Source organism: Pieris brassicae, chromosome 10, assembly GCF_905147105.1.
Source record: "Pieris brassicae chromosome 10, ilPieBrab1.1, whole genome shotgun sequence".
NCBI lineage: Eukaryota > Metazoa > Arthropoda > Insecta > Lepidoptera > Pieridae > Pieris > Pieris brassicae.
This window is the reverse complement of record NC_059674.1, coordinates 6,048,709-6,071,104: the sequence shown is the minus strand read 5'-3', so window position 1 is coordinate 6,071,104 and position 22,396 is coordinate 6,048,709. Positions and strand designations below refer to the sequence as shown.

At 33.5% G+C, this 22,396-nt stretch overlaps 1 protein-coding gene across 7 annotated transcripts in view; it reads right to left on the bottom strand.

Moving 5' to 3' along the window:
• Nucleotides 1–231: 231 nt before the first annotated feature.
• LOC123715843 (segmentation protein cap'n'collar-like) overlaps nucleotides 232–22,396 on the bottom strand; it is a 97,866-nt gene continuing 75,701 nt past the window's right edge. For 6 of the 7 annotated variants that reach the window (XM_045671187.1, XM_045671181.1, XM_045671185.1 and 3 more), the window contains 15 exons: nucleotides 15,407–15,528; nucleotides 14,887–14,975; nucleotides 13,073–13,152; nucleotides 12,722–12,818; nucleotides 8,650–8,727; nucleotides 8,315–8,426; nucleotides 6,616–6,712; nucleotides 5,922–6,018; nucleotides 5,375–5,472; nucleotides 4,913–5,036; nucleotides 4,032–4,118; nucleotides 3,393–3,523; nucleotides 2,521–2,694; nucleotides 1,872–1,977; nucleotides 232–1,583 (listed from right to left, as the gene is read on the bottom strand). In XM_045671187.1, the coding sequence (XP_045527143.1) occupies nucleotides 1,528–1,583; nucleotides 1,872–1,977; nucleotides 2,521–2,694; nucleotides 3,393–3,523; nucleotides 4,032–4,118; nucleotides 4,913–5,036; nucleotides 5,375–5,472; nucleotides 5,922–6,018; nucleotides 6,616–6,712; nucleotides 8,315–8,426; nucleotides 8,650–8,727; nucleotides 12,722–12,818; nucleotides 13,073–13,152; nucleotides 14,887–14,975; nucleotides 15,407–15,528 (1,548 nt within the window). In that variant the 3' untranslated portion in view covers nucleotides 232–1,527. The remainder of the gene's footprint in view (nucleotides 1,584–1,871; nucleotides 1,978–2,520; nucleotides 2,695–3,392; nucleotides 3,524–4,031; nucleotides 4,119–4,912; nucleotides 5,037–5,374; nucleotides 5,473–5,921; nucleotides 6,019–6,615; nucleotides 6,713–8,314; nucleotides 8,427–8,649; nucleotides 8,728–12,721; nucleotides 12,819–13,072; nucleotides 13,153–14,886; nucleotides 14,976–15,406; nucleotides 15,529–22,396) is intronic. The other variant, XM_045671186.1, reaches the window with a different exon arrangement.

Here is a 22,396-nt window from a genome sequence, read left to right as displayed (position 1 = left end):
CTGTCGGCATCATGGATACGAACTTACTAATAAATTCGTTATTTTATTACTATTATTTATCTATACGTTTTTCTTCTTTCCATTTAACGACAAGTTTCTATAAGGCCATTAAATGGACAGTCCCTTCAGTGTCGTTATAAAGAGTTGAGATAATTACGTATGGTTTCAGGTTATCATTTAGTAAAAGTTTTGTATAACAATCCCTAAAATGGTAAATTAAAAAAAACAATAGTCACGCTAAGCCTTTATTAAAAAAAACTTATTTCAATATGCGTTACCCGTCGCCTAAGATACTTAAATTACATATATCCTTGCAAAGCGATTTAGTGTTACAAAATATTTACCACAGATTAGATATTTTTTTAATGGCAACATTTTTAAACAGATACAGATAAAAAATTTGCGATTTAGAACCAACTTCGAACTCTAACCTATTTTGATACTAGTTAAAAGTATTTTCTTTAATGGTCCAACGAGAAAAACTAATATTTACGATTCTTAAACCAAGACTACACTATGCAGAAGTAAACTTTACATAGTGTGTACTGGTTTTATTTTATAAATAAAGTAATTGTGGCTCTTAAAACAAATATAAACATGAAAATATAAGTACCGCGGGTTCTAAATATAGATATATACATAAATGTTTTATGTAAAGCATTATTTTGTTCAATTCAAAGATCGCTATTTCCACAGAGTACATTGTTGATATCTAAATAATATCTATCTATCCCAAGCCATAGCGTGTCCTTAGTTAGATATTTTTTAGGTTATTTATTTCCAAGTTGGTTAAAATTCAGACAGACATAGACGCAATGCTCACATATAACAAAATCCATTTCAATAAATCACTGAAACGACCAAGTCTTTTTATTTATTTCAACTTAAAGGTATATGTTCGCACCAAAAAAGGGAAAAATGTTGCCCCCAAAAAATTGCCGACACAAATGACAATTATCAATATGGCTTACAATAAATTCCTTAATCTAAAAGACCGTGCGGTCTTTCAAATTCCTCTCCATCGGACACGAGACGTCCATAATTTTGTACTTTAGTAGACGACCGGAAATAATACAACAGATTTCTATAACAATTAACCTACGCTATACATAAATAAAACGACTAAATATACAATTATTGCAACGTGACCTTTATTCTAAATTACACTGGCAACACCGTAAACTAAACGGAAACTAATCGAAAATGGAATAGCTTTTTCTATCACATCGATATTTTTTCGAATTTTTAAAGCGCTCCGACGTCCTCGTAAACCATAACGAACGCGCTCGTTCGGTGACGTTGAGTCACATTTGAAATGCGTCGTAAACTCTGTACTCCATGTGTTGGAAGTATAAAATGAAAAATTTAAATGTTTCAAAAGAATTTTTTTATCTTTAATAAGGCAATTTGTACAGAATTATTGCTTTTGGCAGAAATCACGTTTACTGTTATCTTAAGTACGTGGATAAATTTTGTAAATACAGAGGTAAATTTGTTCCAGTCTCGCTACCAAAAAGGTAGGTGATGTCACTCATAATTCTTTTTTCTGTCCATGTCGTCATCGGTTCTGTTCATGCCGTGGTCTAAAAAAAACATAGTCGATTAAAACTATGGTCAATATATTAGGAGTTACAAAAACTAGGTAACACGAACTCCACTCGCATCGCCATGTATCTCTTAAAATATTTATTGGTTTAATAAATTAGACTTTACCAATCTAAGATATTTTGCATGCTAGATGTACGTTGCCTTCTTTATTAACATGACTAAACGTCTTTATTATTTAATGTTTTCTTTCTTTAGAGAAATAAGATTTTAACAATGCTTTTGGAAGTTTATTTACGTTTCTAAGTTAAAGAAAAATAATATACCTTGGTGCGGGTTCATTTTAGGTACAAGAACAACGTTTCCGTCGGCCGCCTGCTGCAGCGAGTACTGAGCTGATGATAGAGGCCTACCTTCACCATCGCGGAGGTTCTGTAAACATTACATTTTTGCATACATTAACCACGGTCACACGTCCGCCTATTACACGAACTACTAAGCCTAACAAATAATTCACATTATGGTGGTAACTAGTGCACCAATGCTTTTTGTTGTCAGCATATAATGGTTAATACATAATAGACTCGAAAGTCTCTTTCTTCCTTTAAAAGTACTTTCAAATATAGCCTCTACGTGCTCGTGAGACTCCAAAAAACGGTATCTTTACAACGCTAAAAAATTTGGTACAATTTAGATGAAATTAGCAAAAAAAATGGTAAGTTTATAGTAACATTTTGTTGTGATAATGTACATTGTAGATTTCGGAACTGGCTTTTGGTTAACGAAGGCGTGTACGTCAACCAAGAGTATGACTTCTCAAGAGCAGAAATGTCAAAATTACATGGTGACAATGACTTTAGCTGCCCCTTTCAAAGTTTAGTTTCATATGACGAAGAAACTCCATACTTACTCTATTAAAATTAGTTTTTACAATATTTTGTTAACATTGATTTGATAATTGTGTATATATCATACTTGGAAAACGTGTCGGTAAAGTGCCGCGAATCTCTCCTTCAGCCGTTGTCGTTCGGCGAGGAGTGCGTTGTGATCGCGCTGCGTGCGTATCTTACGATCGCGGACTGTACGCACTTCGTCCGCTAGAGATGTGATCTGATCCAACTTGCGTTTGCGGCAGTTTTGGGCTGCTACCTGATAAGGGAAGAATTTAATGCGTTATTAAAGATTTTTTTGATGTAATTAAATCAGACTCGATAAACGTTGTCCTGCATGATATTTCAAGCTAATTAGGATATTAAACAAAGCATTAAAGTACTGACTTCAGCGCCATCTGCCGGACTCATTTGTGAATCTAAACAATCTAGAATTATATACATAAAGTTATAACGCGCTTTTTTCAGTTTCAAGAATGCTTTGTCTGTGAGCGCATTTTACGCGCTCGTAAATAAAACATTGTGAAGAAACTGGCTTATCTTAAACCTAAAAGGTAGTAGCACTGGATGTTATTTACTTATTAAAGCACACCACATAATATATATATTACTTTTTCTACACGATACGTGACAATTATAGTGGACATAAATTTTATAAAAATTTAAAAAAAAATACACAACCCTGTTTAGATTATATTAGAGATTATATTAGTTAATAATTAGAAGCGTAAATCATTTGTAGGCAAACTCACCCTTGTAGCCAATAAATTGTATTTATAAAATTTCTTTAAAACACCATTCTCTCCAACACTCCTCTCAAGAGAAGATATATTTGAAGTAAAGAATTAATATTTAAAAATAATTATTCGCTTATCAACGTTTTTTTTGTAAATTGGTTGGTCCATGTTTTTTTGGTTTTACAATTAGTTGTAAATATATATATTTTGTGATGCTCACCTTATTTTTCCCTCTCCGCCGAATATCTCTTATGAGCGAGAGTTGGGCTTCGCTTAAGTCGTGTTTTGAGAGGCGTTCATTGAACTCGTCCATCGGCAGGTTTATTATGTCTGCTACTTCCAGCGGTATACCTGAAGAATTTTTAAAATAAAAATATTGACTCGAAATTCCGGCAAGTATTAGTCGATAAGCCCTAATTACCAAACACGTTTAAGATGCAACATATCATGAAACAACACAGACTTATAAATTATACGAAAACCTAATTTTAGTTTATTAAGACAGAATTACTAGAAAATTTAATGTAAAATAAAAAATTGGCGCTACAATCACTTTAGGTGTGGGCCTCAGATTTCTGTATCTGTTTCATTTGTAATAGGCAGGTGGGTGATCCCGTGACGACCTTTTGGGTCTAAACAAGCCGGTTTCCTCACGATGTTTTCCTTCACCGTTCGAGCTAATGTTAAATAAATACAGGGATGAGAGTGAACTCTCTAGGTCACCAAGAAGGAGGGTAGTTATCGCTATTTTAATTTAGTTCATAGATTTTAGTGTCAAGCAACAGAATTGTTTAAAGAGCTTAGTGTTATTTACAGAACATATATATTCAGAAATAAAGACAGCCCGTATAGGTCTAACATTTACCGAGTGCCTTAGCGCGTTTCTCGTCCCGGCTCAAATGACCTGGAGATCCCTCGGAACTGCTGCCATCTGTGAGCCGCCGAACTGCAATCAAAAGGTATTTGTAAAGGCGTAACTATACCCCCGTGGCAAATTGATGGGGTCCTATCAGTAAAAACCGTCACGTTGTACTCAGTTTAATGATATTGTAATGTTTTTCTAGAAAAGATCTATGTCACTATGTTTTAAGAAAGGGCTCCTATGTTTACAATGTCCGTTTTTAAATTCAATTTGTTTAGGTTGGTTGAAATGCTTATCGATTAACTTAAAATTGTATGGGCTTTAGTTGTCTCATTTTGGATTTTATGCAGGACTTATATACTATTCAAATAAAATAAAATGCTCAGGTACAATGTAAAAAAATATTTTTGGTATTAGTGGCCTTGGTCAGGAGCCCTCTTGGGCCGGGGGCCTGTGGCATTCTGCCAGCCCTGCCATCTTATTGTTACGCCACTACATTTATATCTTTGAAAATTCCACCACCAATCCTTCACTTTCCCTTAACTATTTAATACCTTTAAGACAATATTAAATCATTTTAAGGGAAGGTAAATAAATGTAATGAATTATTGGAATACGAAATACCATCCGTATCACCTCGTTGTCCGTTGTTCCACAACTGTTTTTGCCGCACACCACTACTATATCCCAACTGCCCACTGAAGTATTTACGAAACCATTCCTTTAAAGGCCGGCAACCTTTAAAGACCCGAACCGAATGCGCACACACTTGCAAGCCCTCTGGCAGTCAGTGTCTATGGTATGTACGTGTTTACATCGATGAGACCTGTTTGCATCCGTTATTTATATATATAAAAAGAATACTCTCTACGACATACCTCTTTTGTCTCTGACCGGTTGTCTATGGTCTGGCGGCGGCAATGGCGCGCTGTAGGTATGGTTGTGTCTCACTCTGTCACCCAAAAGCGGGAAACGGTTGACCGCTGGTGGGGTTACGTTGTTCTGTAAAACACATATATTTATTATTTATTTTCTTTGTAAAATATAGCCGTTTCACTTTTTTATTTAAATATTGGCGCCAAATGTCATTCTTATCAATCAAGTGTCATAAGGTAGTTCTGTGTATAATCTATGCAACATAAATTTGTCAGATGAAAAAAGGTAGGCAAAACCCACTGGATCTTTTTTAACTGTAACAATTCTACGAAGAAATATATGAAGAACTAAAAATGACGGGCTGAATCATCCGTAATAGATGTCAGATATTTCGGATTACGAACATTAATAAAAATAATACATAAAACTGGTCGGAATTAACAATAATTAAGGATAAATTTTACCTGCAGGAGTGCATGACTGGAATGCGCCGTGTTCAGATCTAGAGCTGGTTGAAGCGGAGTCACATGAGGTCCAGCCAGTTGATGACGACCGTACTCCACTACGAATGGGAATAAATAGTTTACAGCAAACAATAATTATTAGTTAAAATAACACAGGGCATGTTATGAACCTGCTGTCTCGTTTATTTATATTCCACTTGATATTAGAGGGACAAGGACGAAACATGTCTTTAATCTTCTATATACAAACTGCAGTGCAGTGTTGGCCTAGTGGCCTCAGCGTGCGATTCTCATCCCTGAGGCCGTAGGTTCGATACCCGGCACCAATGGACTTTTCTATGTGCTTTTTTAACAGTCGCTCGAACGGTGAAGGAAAACATCGTGAGGAAACCGCCTTTAGAACCAAAAAAGTCGACGACGTGCGTCAGGCACAGAAGGCTGATCACCTACTTGCGTATTAGATTAACAAATGATCATGAAACAGAAATCTGATTCCCGGACCTAAAAAAGGTTGTAGCGCCATTGATTTATTTTTATACAAACTTACCATTGTGCATGTGGATATTTTCATGATGATATGTCTGTTCACATTCGTACTTCACGGCAGGTGGACGAGTGACGAGAGGCTCCAAGTGTGGTTGCTCCTAAGATAATTTATAATTAAATAAACCGAGAACTGGCCGACTTTATAGACACCAAAAAGATGAGGTCTAAATTACTGAACATATTTTGAACGGTCTAGTCAAAGACAGTATTAGTTCGTGTAAATGAAATTTATAAATCAAACTGTTCTGCTTTTATAAGTCTGCATGGTCAACAACACATAAGACGGCAGCGTAAAGCTTGTTCCTTGAAATTATTGATGTAACCTAAAAGTATGTCACAAGAACATTATCCAATTTGGAAGATGTTCCGATGTTCGATGAAGATATCGCTCGAATATGTAGAAAATGAAATTCAGATCCTTTCTTAACACATATCAGATCACATTTAGCAAATATAAATAAAATAATATAATAAATTTGACGAATTAATTAAAGTGATCCTAATCCTTGGGGTTGATTTGCTCCAGTTCAAACAATTTGTATGACTAAAACTTAAATAACAAGAGTGGCGGAGAGTTTCTTGCCCGTTCTTTGCTTTGACTTACGAACTGGTAGTAAATGTGCATTTAGACATTTAACATCCTTTCAAAAGTGTACTTGGTTACCTATATGAAAACAATATTGAGAAATAGGTACCTGGAAGCATCTCTTGCCAAACATGTGATGTTTCTTCTGAGGCGCGTGGGCATTTCGTTCTCTGGCATAGGCGCCGTCATATGGACGGAACTTGGAACTGTGGACAAATTAACATTATTATGAATTTGTATAATTAAGTTATATTACTATTAAAGTGCTAAAAATAAATAATGTTTTGGACACATGCGTCACGTTATTAATTCGTCACAAGCTCACTTGACTGCAATTACACTTAATTACTTCTGATGTGAGTATTTAAAAAAAATGTGATTGTAACTAAAATACTAGTAATGATATGGACGTATGGATGTCTACTTGAATAATAAAATTATTATTGAAGTTGTTCTATTAGCCCGTTAGGGATAAATGATGAGAGTAAATTTTTACGATGCGCGTGCGCACCGCTACATAAAACCGACACGCTAAAGTTGGCTATAGTCAACATTTTAGTTTGTGATATTTAAATAAATTTTATTTAACTAGATAATGCGTTATAATAAAACTTTCGATGTATTAAATACCTTTTTTCTATTGTTAGTGTAGTTTTTTCTATAAACGTAGAAAAATTTCTTTGAAAAGATTTTGATCTTTACGTCAAAGTATAACTTCTAAAGCGTGTACAAGTACACACGTTTATAAAACGAAGCTTTGATGATGTGTGGAGACTAATTTCAATATTATTATTAGTATAACAATAATTAATGGCACTACAACCTCTTTTTTTAGGTCTGGGTCTCAGATTTCTGTATCTGTTTCAGAGAGTATCTGTTTGAGAGTCTCACCCTGACACCACTAGGCCAACACTGCTCTATTATTATTATTAATAATAAATAGACTGTTAATTTTAGTACATTGAACAAGTAGTATCGTAATTCATATTTGATTCGATAAAATCTGTATAAATAAATATTTAGCGTTCGCGACGGGGACTGTAGACATACATTTCCCTTGTAGATTAGTAGAGTGACAGTTCTAAATTATTTTAATACAGAATATATTAAATGTGTAATGATTCCTATAGTTTTGCGTATTCCGATAATCAGTAGATAAAAAAACTTTGTCTCCAATTACGTCATAATTATCAAATTAATAAAATGAAACACGAGTTATTTTCTAGAGTAAATCAGATTAGATTTTCTTAATTTCATGCTGCATACATCATTATAATTAAAGATAAAGTGATAAATTCGTGTCATCGTAATAACTAGACAATTTTATCATAGTGATAGCGACTAAATTTGAATGATTTTCAATTTTTGAATGAATCTAGCATGATTAACAAAATAATAATCTGTAAATCCTATTTCGTCACGATTATATACTATAAATAACTTTTAATCTTTCGTTTCCAAAAGATATCGATATCTTTGCTAAATGCGATGCGTCAATAATTTGGAAATAAATTCTTTATCATGATATGTTTTGTTTTGTTGAACCATTTTCGCAAAAAAATGGAGAAAATAATAATAATTATTCGGCGCTAAGTCTCTATTGTGATCATAGAACGCATAGAGTTTTGATTGATTTAAGTCTTATTGCGTCACGTTTGTACTTTTTTTCAAATTTCTTTAAATATCACAAATAGACACTGTCTATAGAAAATTTAAACTTACAGAAGACTTATGTAGAATTATCGGGAAACCTCAATTTTATATTAAAAATCGAGTCACTTTCGAACGACGTGCAAATGTAAAAATACCTGTGGTAATCCTGCGCAGAGTCACTTCCATCACACCATTCTCCGTCAGATAGCGAGGGGACTCTCTCCGAACCCATGGATGAAACAGCGCTATCTGAAGCCGAGTCACGCTCTGAAAATATTAATTAAAATTTATATAGACGTATATTATTATAGAAATATAGAAGCAAAATTAGGCTTCCTTCTTAGCGGGATGAGACGTCTCAAGACGAAAATTTGCATGTGATTGGTCAATTGGACGTAATATCATGTGTCAACGCTTACTGGACGGGAGAGCGTTACTTTTTATTTTTTTATTTATTAACACATCGTTGCATACAATAAATATTTCTTACCTGTTGTCATAGGCATGTGAGTTTGATTCTGTGGCACATGCGCAGTGGCTCCATCCAGCATGCGCATTGTGTACATGCCTGAAACAGATTAAAATATTATTATTATCTTCTTACAACACGTATGGTTTTTATTTTTTTGGAAGCTTAAACTCAACTGTTATTAATGTTGTGTACGTGAAAATTTACTTGGAGATGTTCCAGTTCTGATATCTTTATTCAAGATTGGTATTCCATTCAATTTTGTGAAATCATAACCGCGTAACTCAAAGATACCGTCAAAGATAGTTTCTATATTTTTATCAACGTATAAACAATATTTCAGTTTATCGCGAAATTTGTAACACGAATGACAGTCAAAAATATTATTTGTAATGATAAGTTTTGTTGTATTGATAAGATAGATGACTTGCTTATTAATTATGGGATTAGTGAATATTCCGCGATTTTTTAAATATTTCAACTGTTCGATAACAAATATCCAATCAAATCCCCGCGTTCAAGTATTTCGTAACGAATTTGGGGGGGGGGGGGTGCCTCTTGTAAAACGTTACGATGCGGGGCGGGGATTGAATTATAAGTTTTAGGTGTAAAGAATCACTGGGGTTGTTCACGAAACGTTACTATTGGATACAGAAAACGTTACGGCGTGATTCATGGGGGGGGGGGGGGGCGGCTGAAATTGGTCGTATCATCACCATTTTGGTGCGTACAATGAATAATGTAACTTTCTACCTGAACTAGAATGTATTTGTTCTTTTCATTATCAATTAAAATGTCAAAGTTTTAATTATCGAATGGTTCTGATTGCTAGGTATCGTAAAAGCTATTACATTAATAGTACAGGTAACAGAACCTGTCATATCAGCTTTTCCTAAGTTTGTGTCAAATTTATTTATTCTAGATACTAGTATACATTGTTTTATGAAGACATTTCAATAAATTATTAAGTTAGCCTACATACTTCAAATTATTGCCCTTATAATGGTTAATTTTTATTTACTGTTAATACTAATCGATGACAGCGACACTCTTACCGGCCAAGAAAAGTATCTGGCATTGTATATATGTTTTAATATACATTAATATACCTTTACAACATACCTTACAACTGGCATTGTACATATGGTTTCATATATATTAACAATGCCAGTACATTGCCAGTTGTATAACTATGGTGCTTTTAACGCGTCAAATATTAACTGGAACTTGAAATTTTCCAACTGTACAGTGTAGAAGAAATTTTTTATTTTCTTATAATTGCGTAATTATTTAACTAAAGCGTGAACCATATCTAATCGCTGTGTTGTACCGCCTACTACTACTGTGTACTTGTTAATTAATAACTTTAGACTTTCAGGCGAATTTCTTGCTGAATTCGTTTCATATAAAGGAGGGATTTCACGATTATTAAGAAAGTATAATACTTCACACGCGCTATTTTTAAAAACAAAAAACTTATTGCTACGTATTAGAAATGACGAAAAAATCCGCCTCAGGGTCAAAGGAATTGCAATTTTTTATAGCAATTTGATAATAATCAAATATTGCAACGTGGAGTGAAGTCTGCTTATCAGAAAGCATCATCAGGTAGGAGATAAACCAGAAAACTTAATAATTGGAATAAAGGCTCTTGTGTTATTTTTAATGAAGGTTCTTAATATGACACTTTATATATTATATTTGCGAGGGATCTGTACCGTACACAACTCTATCGCGCATTATTATTTATATAGCTTAAATAGATTTATTGTTTTATATTTACATAAGATAACTATGTAGTAAAATATTCCGAGTGACATGTTCGTTAGTGTAAACTGCAATTTAGCGACAACGATATCGACGCTACGTAACGAAGTTAAAGGTTTTGTAACATACAATTGTATCGACTTGCTTTCTCAAGGGAATTATAAAATATATTATATATTTATACAGTGTACGGTTATACAGTGAAAATCTGTTATAACGACATCGTGAGACTACTCATATTTTGTCGTAAAAACCGATCGTAACAGCCAATGACGTTGTTTGTTTTATTTTTATATACATGTATCTTTACTAAGACATCATGGAACTACGATCTAGCCTAACTTAAGACTAATAAGTAATTTAAGTCTAACCTAATTTACTAAAAAGGATTGTTATCATAAGTAAATGTTCAATAACGCTACTTATAGTCTCTATTAAAGGGAAGACACCCTGTTCTTGTGTTCAATTTAAGACTCAAATAATGACGTTGTTATTAACTACCTAACACAAAGAATTCATCCGGGACCTTTGATTTGTGTGAATATAACCGGTATGTTGTAAAACGATGTCGTCGTAAACGGTTTCGACTGTATATTAAAAAAAAGCGCATATAGCAATGTCTTCCTACTACTAAACAACCTGAGTACAACAGAGACCTGGAAATGAATAAGAGAAAAATACTGTCAACAAAAGTAAGGAGTAAGAAAGGTGTTCGTGATCTAGAAATTTTTGTTTCTTACAGTCCAATAGCGTAATAAAAAATTAGTAGCACTTTCAACAGCTTTCTACTGACCGTATGAATATAATTTGACCTTTCCATATAATGCTCTAAGTTCTTAAAACATGAGTGACATGTGTGAGAAACTATGCAGTCAATGAAGACTCCAGTCTTCTGTCTGTGCGATCTTACGAATAAGTTTTTAAGCTGTGCCGTCTTAAGTTATTTGCAAATGAAAGTAGGGAAAGTACCCGAACTATACATATATTTTATTCCCCAAACTCACCATCATAATACTTGTAGTAATTTAGATATTCCATGTCTGGATACAGCATTCTGCCGTAATACGGCGAAATGGGATAGAAACTTGTATAAGGGTAGTAACCAGAAATATCCATCTTGAAGCCGAGTCTATCTCTTTAATCGTTGAGTAGTCTTTATATTTTACTCTAAAATATAGACTATGATATACCCCTTTAGGTGTTTATGGATATATTTCAACTTTAATGTATGTCAATGCGTTGTAATCTCCAAATCGCATAAAACCTCTTTGTTCTATTGCGAGAAATTTCCCCACAGACAATAAATACGTGTTTATTTTATTCTTTGTCAAACACCAATGACTTTATTTTATCGCAGCTGAAAATTGAGCTCGATAAGTCTAATCCTAATCAATTAATTTCTTGAATTTGAACGACCAGAGACAATAGTTGTAGGTTTTCAAAACAAAAACGGGTACTTTTATTAGGGACTCGCAGGATGTCCTAGTTTTTCTCAGAGCGCAACAAATTTTGCACATGCATCCACAGTTGTATTTATTGTGCACCTGTCTGCACATTCTACGTTTGCGTAAAAAGAATGGCATAAGTAGGCTTTCAAAAACACGAAGGCACAACACAAAAGTCAAAGTTGAAAAAGTTCAAAATTTCGCGCGTATAGGTATATATAACACTGACAATTATTTACATACACAAATGTCAAATAACAATAGCAACACAATTAAAATCACTTCTTAACAAATAGTCTGTATACGTAAGAACCCATTTTGGAATAACAGCACAGATTATAATAACAAACGACTGTTTCAGACAGAGCGTAAATTCAAAATGGCGGGCGGTGGCGGGAAATGATATTATCAGTTATCGCCAAATAAACATCAGTATCAGAGGCTTAACTTTGTAAATACTAATAAATATATAGAGGTCATGTGTCTAAATATTTATTTATGTCGTTAGAATTTAATTATCTCGACTTGTTGGAATAATAAAAAAATTTAAACCAAACAAACATTATTTAAATTGTGTTGGTTTAGTTAAGTTTGGGATTATTAAATATATTCACATTCACTGACGTAAATATAATAATTGTTCACATTTTAAATCACGTTTATTTAAAAGTACCTACTCATCTTTAAAGACTTCAATCTGCACAGCTTACAACCATCCGCCATTTTGTTTGGCAATCTGTTCTAAGACTTTTCATTTTGAGATTTGTAAACCCGCCAATGCTGAATTCGGTTAATTTACTAACTAACGAATTGTCGTCTTCTGCATAGATATGACAAAACATTGTATTTAGGCATTTTTGTATCGGTAATATTTAACTTACCTTCGTTCATAGCCATGTCCATCAGTTGCAAGTCTTCATCATTTAATATCGACTGCAGGAAGCCGTCTTGATTGGGCGCCATTTCCGATGTTGAATTCTGTAACAAAAAACTTATCATACAAACATATATTTGAAATACATGCATTTCTCTTCCATTGCGTATTATTTATGTTTGTTATTGATTTAATATATAAATAAAAATCTCTAAGCGCAGATATACAATTTCCCAATTGTTCTTGCTGTGTCGTTTAGTAGCATTTACGATGTTTTAAAGTTCATACGGCGAGATTTCATCAAGTTTTCTTGTCACTGTGATAATATATAAGATATACTTAAATAGGACTATGTTACCTGATAGTATAGAGCGTCATGTTGTTGTGGGTGATGAGCTGATTCCACTTTGTAAGAACTTTCGATTGGCGCTGCAGCTCCTGAAAAAAACCATCTTTATTTCACTCAATTCATCCGAGGTCCCTACATTTTTTGAGGATAGAAGCCAAAGTCGACGTCTAATAAACCTGAGGTTCGAATCCCGACGATCAATATTCCCTTCTATACATTTCTTAAAACACAAAAAATCTACGTCGTCAGGCATAAATGGCTGATCACCTACTGGTCTATAAAAAACAAAAAATGAACAATGGAATAGAACAAAGATGCAGAAAGCTCACCTGATGCTAAGTGATATTGAGTCGATGTTGATATTGAGTGTCTGCCGCCCATACTCAATGTCAGAGGGCTCGCGAGTGCGATGCCGGCCTTTTAAGAATTGGTTCGCTCTAAGAACCCTACGTCGAATTGATTTGGAAATACTTCAGTGAATAATGAATCCCGTCGTTAATAAAGAACAATCTGGACAACTTCCTAAAGTCTGTCCTGTATTTTATTGTTGAGTTTAAGACAATATTTCCAAAGATCTCCCGCAAGATCTTATTGTGGTATGCACGATTTTCACGACAGATGGTCACTAACAATTATCATAATCATTATTATTAAATTCGTCGATAAAAGATACACATTACATTGCGATTTTCATATCTAGCGATAAAAAAATAAACAAACGCAAAATCATGAAACTTTCAATATTTTTTGCAATATCATAAAAATTCGACAATCAGTCGTTAATCAGCGTTTTATCGAATTTAGGACGTTAAAGATGATACATATATTTATTTATGACATGTTATATATGATAGATACATTTATTGGTGATATTAAATATTTGTTACAAGTGGATTTACAGACGAATTGATATAATGATGATAAGCATGCAAGTTTGACGTTTTTTTTTGAGGTTAATTTTTGCAAAAAAAACTCAAAACGTACATTTATGTAGATATTCCAAATTTCTACTGCAAAAACCATACTAGGCACCTGTCATTCGAATTATTCGCGATTATAACGGATTAAACAGTACTTATTTAGAAATGTATGTACAGTGTGAACTCCATGTAACGTCGCTCGATTTAACGACGAAGTCAGTAACGCGTCGAAATCAATTTTGGCTTAGGTTGGTTTAGCTTGTCTTCCATACATACACTCTACATAGCATTACGCCCAATCTCAATAACAGACTATAGGTGTTCAAATAAAAATTGTTTTTAATGTAATTACTAACAACACTATTCTGAAATAAACTTTTAATTTTTCTAATACATATTTTTCATGCCATTTCACGACAACTCTTTGTAACGTCAAAATATGCACAGTTGAATGTCGTTACATAGAGTTTACACTATATTCTATAGTAGGTTGATCAATTTTAAAGATAGAAATGTTAATTGCTTAACAATAAGCAAAAAATACTATTATTTTTGTTTACCATAGTTATATATTTAAAAAAGCACAGCTTTGTAATATATACTGTAAGTATAAATTATGTATGACTTTAAATGTATATTCGCAAAGTTAATGTATTTATTTATTAAAGCAGGTTTAGTGCATGAATAGACACATAAGATATATCAAACATATATATATATATATATATATATATATATATATATCATATATGACCAAGTGTTTCACTGATAGCATCGTTCAGGCGCGCAATCTAAAATGTTGAGTACAAAAGTACCAATAAACACCTATCTCACTGATCAATTTATCTGCCGAAAATCAGATAACATGTTAAATTAATCTTTTGTTACATTTGTGGTACATACCGTACGGCTCTGCAAGTTTTTCAGGATGCGGCGGAAGCGGCGCGTGAGGGGCGTGATAGTTAGGGGGATAGTGGCCCCCTGCACCATGGCTGTCAAAATAAATTACATATTATATATATATCTTTATATATTAAATGCATGTATCAAATAACCGTCCGTTTTAGATAGAAAAATCTTTCAAAAACTCTTTTGACAATTCGTACAACATTTCTTACTGTACCGTATTGTGTTATTAAGATTCCCAATCTACTCTATCTATAATTGTAGATATATATCTATATGTAAAGAGATATAACTACGTTACATCGTATCGACTTTATTTATTTACACTTCGGTTACTCATACAAAAACATACATTTAAAAAAACAGATTAAATAAGTTAGTAACCTGCTTTTTAAAGGCAATGGTCGGCCTTATAGCTCACAAGCGATTTTCAGGCAACCCTAGTATGGAAAAAATTATACTATCTTCCTAATGCATACATCGATTTCAGAATAAAAAACTTAGTTTAAATACATACCTGATGTTATGCGCGTGAGCATGTTGGTGGTAGTGCTGGTACTGGTCCGGGGGCGGAGGGATGGTCAGCAACGACGCTAGATCCTGCCACCGTTGTTCCACAGACATCGATCGCATCAACGACTGTGGAAGACAAATGGGTTAAACATCTTTACAATTGAACTAGTCGTCTTTAAGAACTCAACCCTCGATATCTACGTGTGTAGGTGTTACCAATTGGGGTCAAAAATAATTTTGAGACTCAATAATATTCTTGATAAAAATATATTTAAGATTTATCTGTATTGTTTATGTACCTATCCTCTTTATAAATCTGATTTCTATGACTTATGAGATCACATATTAATTACAGACAGCACAAGGTTTGGTGGTAGTGGTGTCTAGGGAGGCCGGTCAATGGCTTAATGTTAATCCTTAGCCAAATACTGGCACCCTTTTGGACCCTGAATCACTTCGCCTTGCCATCCGACTTCATCTGGAGTAGTACTCTCCATAAGTGTCCCTTTAGCTTTGAAGCAATGGCCTCCATTTCCAAAAGAGTAGAGGTCATTTTTCTCGCCACGCCGCGCTCAACGACATCATCTCATCTCTCTTGGCTCCGAGGCAACGCTAGATGATGGCCAGCGGCCGGATGGGATGTCTCTGATCAATTGGAGGATGGGACGGGCTTTGGTATGGGATCCTACTTCAGTGGACACGATAGCCCTGTCTCACTTCCTTTGGACAAGCACATGGCGCGGCCGCATCGCAGAGGGATAAAATTAAAGGGTTCAAATATTATCCTCCAACTTTGATTTTGTTCCAATTGGCGCCTGGTAGATGGTATAGGTGACCACAGAGCTGGTGCTTTCCTTGCTCAACGAATAAATATCGCAATACGGTGAGGAAGTGCTGCCAGCGTTAAACAATCTCACAGGGACCAAACTCTTTAAATTTGTTTTTATGTTCTATTTATCAATTTTTTTTATTATTACTATGAAGTTTAAGAATATTGTAAATACTGTATATTTGTCTGTTGGAAATAAATATTAAATATAAGGTAGTAATTTAAGATGTTAGACCAATAAGTCATGTTAGAATTTTATTATATGTACGAGATTGTAAATGTTACGGAAAAATTATTTAATGTAATAGGTGTCCTAGGTACACACGCTACCCACTTTCTTGCTAACCTGTCCCTAGACAATTGACAGTTGTACAGTATACAGTACAGAAGAGTACAGTGTTTAACTGTACTCTTTCAATTTTTAGTGTTTTGTGAAATGCAATGATGGTGTAAAAAATGTATAATAAAAACGTCTCAGTAGCGTCGCACTTGTATGTGAAAAATAGTATTTTCTCATGAAAATCAATGAACAGTTATGTATTGACACGACAAATATTTGAACACGCCAGTTTACTTGTTTTCACCTTTTATTTGTAATGGGACCACCTGCCGTACGGAATCGATTCAGGATAAGCAACATTTGTTGGAGACAGACATCGGATGGGTACCCAATAGGCAAATTTGTTAGGAAATATCAGTAGGTGAGATGTGAAATTGATAGTACAAGAGGAAAAATATAAGTTAAACAATGCTTGGCATGGTCAGCTTTACTATGGACTTAAGTGGTTTATGGTTTAAAACAACTTAAAAGATACGAATTTTGTTGAAAACCCACCAATAACCAGGCTTATTAACTTTTAAGTAACAAAACATTATTTCCCGCCACAATGTAGCATTTTATTAGAATCATTGTTAGAAGTGCCCGTTATCTCCATTCAAATAACACTCAAAACGGCAGTGAAAACTTCATGTTGACAATGCTCTTGACGCGCAAAACTTGTCTATGTCATCCTGTTTGTTTATTGGCACGCGCAACGAGAGCTACCGTTCGAAATTTGAATTTTTTCGGATTTCGAATCCGTCAATATTGATCGTGTTACTTGTCAAATCCGTTGCGACAATACGACAGTATTTGTTTTAAATAAATCGTTTAAACTACATGGGCCAAACTGAAACGTGTTCATAAGTTCATATAGTCGATACTTATTATTATTACTTAATTCTTGCATTGCCGGGTATCTTGCACTTATATGCACGATACACTTTCGTGTCCCGATTTAAGATTTTGATATTTATACTTTGTTTTAAACTATGTCCGAGACCTTGGACATTTTCAAGGTGTTATAAAATTATATACACGTTGTAGAGTAATTTTGTGCACGCAACTTTAAAGACATCTCATTTAGTGAACATAATAACTGTCTTACATACACGTTTACATTGACATAAAATGTTATGTTATGACCCATTTTCGTTGATCGATCATTAAGAGTAAAATTTTACTCACTAATAAAAAAAATATTAATAAACTATATAAATAAAAATCAATCGCAAAATGTTGTTAAGCGCAAAACTAGAGGACGGTTGCACCAGTTCGAGTATTTTTTTCAAACCTTGAACTCTCAGATAGGTTTTGTGGAGCATAATATTGGAGAACAATTTTTTTTTATTTAGTACTTAGGTTTTTTGTTGTTGAATGTACACATGTTAGTATGTACTATAGTATAGTATGTAGCTACTAAAAAGGTAGGCTAAGTAAAAAAACATTGTTTAGAGTGGACTACTCGAAGATTGCCGATTGCCGGACAGACACAGTATCAAACGTATCAAAATATGTGTTACGTCAAGCTCAGAAAAGTCTCATACGCAAGTAGCATCCTCAGTAACCTGCCGTACAATTGCAGATAGGAAAAGGGGGAAAAATTCTAGATAAACGGAAACTTCGTAGGCGCAAAATGTCTTGACTATGAACCAATCCGGGAGTGGACTGGGGTCAATTGTTTAATAAAGTCGCTTTTTTATAAACGAGGTAAGGGGGAAACAAGCCAACCATAAAAAACAGCTACCGACGCCCATGGACACCTTTGTTTATGACGGCATTCTTTGGAAACGCATAGAGACGCAATATCCCTGAAGAGAGAGAATCAAGACGAATGAATGAATTTGATGTTATTTAGGCTTTTATAGATATCAATAATTTCGCTAACACAAAACCTTCAGTTGAACCTTGCGTCATGAGGCACGAAGGAAGGCTCTAGTAAACATTTTAATTGAGTTTGTATTTAGATTAATTTAATTGGATCTATGGAATTTATGACAGTGTCGCGGGCTTTTGTACATAATTAATTAACTTTCATTTGACACATCCATAAAATCGTGGTTAGGTTATGCTAATGCCGGCTTTATTACTATGAAAAATTTATATAAATTATACAAGGCATGATAGTATTACATTTTCAATCTCGGAATGTTAAGGGTCAGAACTTAAGTATGTCTCCTGTCTGACAAACAGAAGTCTTACCTCGTGATAAGTCTAGAGCCCTATAGTCGATAGACAGCCCCAATTTTCTGTTATTAGTTTCTTTAAAAATCCCTTCCAGATAAGATAGATTGTTCCACGAGCCTCGTATGAACACGAATTATCTGTGGAATTCGCCAATGTTTCGGGTTTTAGTTAACTACAATTTATGTAGACATTTTGCACATTACCAAAGAGGATGTTTTTGGACTAGGGAAGACTTCGACTTTATTAAGCTGTGGTAACAATTTTTTTTTTCTTTAAAATATTAAATTGTAGTTTGTATGTTTAGTTTCAGTTTTCTTCATCTATTTATGTACTTAATTGACTTATGTTTTCTGTTTCGTATAACAATGTAATCTGTACTGGCTTTGTACGTATATATTGTCTAACTGTAATCTTTTATAATATGTTTGTAAGGCTGGAAGATTGCAAATAAATAAATAAACTTAAACCAAGTTTTAAGAGCATATTACAGCGCACAACAAGGTTGAATTCGAACATAGACCTTAACATCTTTTACGCAACGGATTTTAATACAGACAGATAGATTCTAAAGGTTTATTTAATTTATGTATGAGCTCATAAATATCATGCCCATAATTACGAGAAAATTATTAATAATGTTAGGACATACAAGAATACAGCTGAAACATAATCAGAAATCACTTTTCTATATACCTAGTATAAAACTAAGCTACTAGTTGATTGCCTGGTGAATATCGCTTATAAGCAATAAGGCCGCCTGAACAACGTCATTCACGTTTTCCTCATATAATGTTGTTTTTGTCTGTATTAGATCGCTGATAAGCGATAAGAATACTTTTAAAAAATACAAGATTCTCGGGTCTAACTCTTTTGTCTCTTTTTCTAATATTGTGTTTACGCTGTGATGAAAAGAGACATGTTGATTGGACCGATATAGTAGTAGTATACTTCTATATTAATTGAATTACACACAAAGTCTGTTATAAACCGATCATTTTCAACTATTGTACTTCCGTCAGAACATCAATCACAGACGAACAAAACGTAATTCGCTTTTTGTACAATTACGAAAATTATAGTTTACGAAAATTTTTGACCTTGATCTGACCCTCGGATATTATGGTTCTACATAATCACTTACAGTACAAATGGTATTTATCTGACAATAGATAAATTAGTCTGGATAATTTTGGAGCCGTAAATAGTTCAGAAATTCCTGATGTCGGTGGCCACTTTCCATGGTACAATGAAAATGAATAACAATATAGAAAATATAAAGATACAATTGACATCAACAGTAAAATATAGTATGTTAATGAAATTCAGCTCGCCGGTCAACAAATCAGACCCAATGTACCAAATGTCCATAGGGGTATAAGTCTTATTCCCGAAGTGGTAGGCATATAACCACGTAAAACTACGACCACTTCTCTCTTGTATCATCCACTTTCGTAACATTCACCTTTCTCGTCTGTTATTAGAGCATTTAGCTAGTCCCTTGTCTAGTACCTCCTGGATTTAGTCCGACAAGCCATAAGTAATCCGTCTTCGACACCCACGGATGCCTTATATATCCTTCCACTTGTCAACAGCTTCGCATCCCTTTACCTTTCGTGTCCTTGTTCCTACGTTCTTTTACGAACCGTTTACGATGAGATCGTTTAGAACATACCGGTTATATTGTATTAGGTACTTAATAATAATGTCTCGAATATCGGTTTTTAAGATCAATGTCGTTATAAAAGATTTTGAATGTAGTAATAAATTCTACCATAAATTCTGAATTGTTGCATCTACCGTATCAAACGTACAAGTGTGTCAAATAAAGACGATTTAAATTTAAAAATCAGGTTTTTTTCTAAATGGCAACCCCATAAAAAGTTTATATGTTTAAATTTTAAAGAACGGTATCTATTAAAAGACTTCAACGCGTCCATTTTGCAACATCCTACAAAATATTTAGACATATCCATTGACAATTTCATGGTAATTAACATTATTACCGAAGAAAATCTTTCATTTATTTAAAATATTTTACTTACGAAATCATGACGAATATATATTCATGTTAACTTATGCAATTAACTTTATTGAACTGAAAAAAATATAATTCTTTTTAGATAAATAAATATATATATCCCGTTTTATTATGTATAGGTAAGACAATCTAGATCATTTCTTTTGTCTAGACTATCCGAAGTGTAATTGCCTGAAAACTTTAGAAATTAAGTATGATAACGGTATTTTATACATACCTTTCGTAAACTGTAAATATTTTGTAAAAATGTACAGCTATAAATTGAAATGAATCATCAACTAATAAGACTTTATTTATTATAAGTACAAAAAATAACTCACCTGATACTCATGTAAATCCATAATTAAAAACTACACTAAATTAAAAATAAATATTGCACTTAAATCAGACTGTCCACAGAGTGGTATATTGCACAAAAATTACATCAGGTACACAATTATAATCTATGCTACATTTTAAAATGGGAACTGTCAAACGTCATCCCGCCGTTTGCGCGGCAACGTCCGCACGCATCGCGTCACGTTCTTTACTGGGTTTTTTGCGCTAAAGCACTTCAAAGTGTGAAATTAGAGTCGGACGTATTTTCTAACGGTACGGCCCGTACTTTCTTAGCTTTTGAGTTCGTAATTAGAAATGAGTCTATGTGTCAAATTCGTACGTCGAAGTCGCCATTTTGCTTTCTATTAGCTATGGAATATGGCACGTTTTCGTGTGTAGTACAATTATGCGCGGACAGTTACTTTATTATCGGTTTTGAATAGCATTGTTATTTTAACAAATTGATATTGAATTGAACGTTAAAGCTTAATCGTTTTATTAATAATAAGCGCGTAACAAGCTCTTGGATACATATTAGAAGTGCAGCATCAATGACATTAGAAAAGTAGATAAAAAATACATTAAACCAAAAAATCATTGATAATTTTATATTTTTTAAGATGTTTTCACAAAACAAACAAAAATATAAATAACCTTAATTCACCTGATAAATGAAGACTATCCAATTATAACGACATTTAATGAAGGCTTTCGCAGCTACGCATGGCTGAATTTAATGAAGATATTATATATGCGCTAGTTTAGGTAGGAAATACCTTTTAGTCTATTGTCTTTAGTTAACATTTAATGACGATACTGATTGATCTAATGTGATTGTCAGCTATTGAAATATAACGTCTAGACGTCCTTTCACCTCGTTATAAAATATATTTTCAAATATTTTTTTGTATTCCGATTAGTAGCTAACCACCTAATTCATTACTTCAATAGCTTATTGATCTGAAAAAATATTATAGAACAAGTCTGTCTATGTTATATTGCTGAATCCATTTATAACAAAAATACAATACAGCCTTATTATGAATTTTAATTTCACCAATTTTACGAAAGCGTTTTTTAATATCATCATATTTTGGCATCATTATATAAAATCAGATTGGCAAGAAGAGTCTAAAATATTTATTTTATTAGATTTTCAAAATCGTCAGTCTTATTACACAAGCGATCTGTGATATTTGTGTTATATATTATGGTATTATTGCATCGTGTGTATGAAGAAACCATAGACACAAAACTATGATATTGGATTTATATCGATATCTATAGTATTTGTAGGATTTTA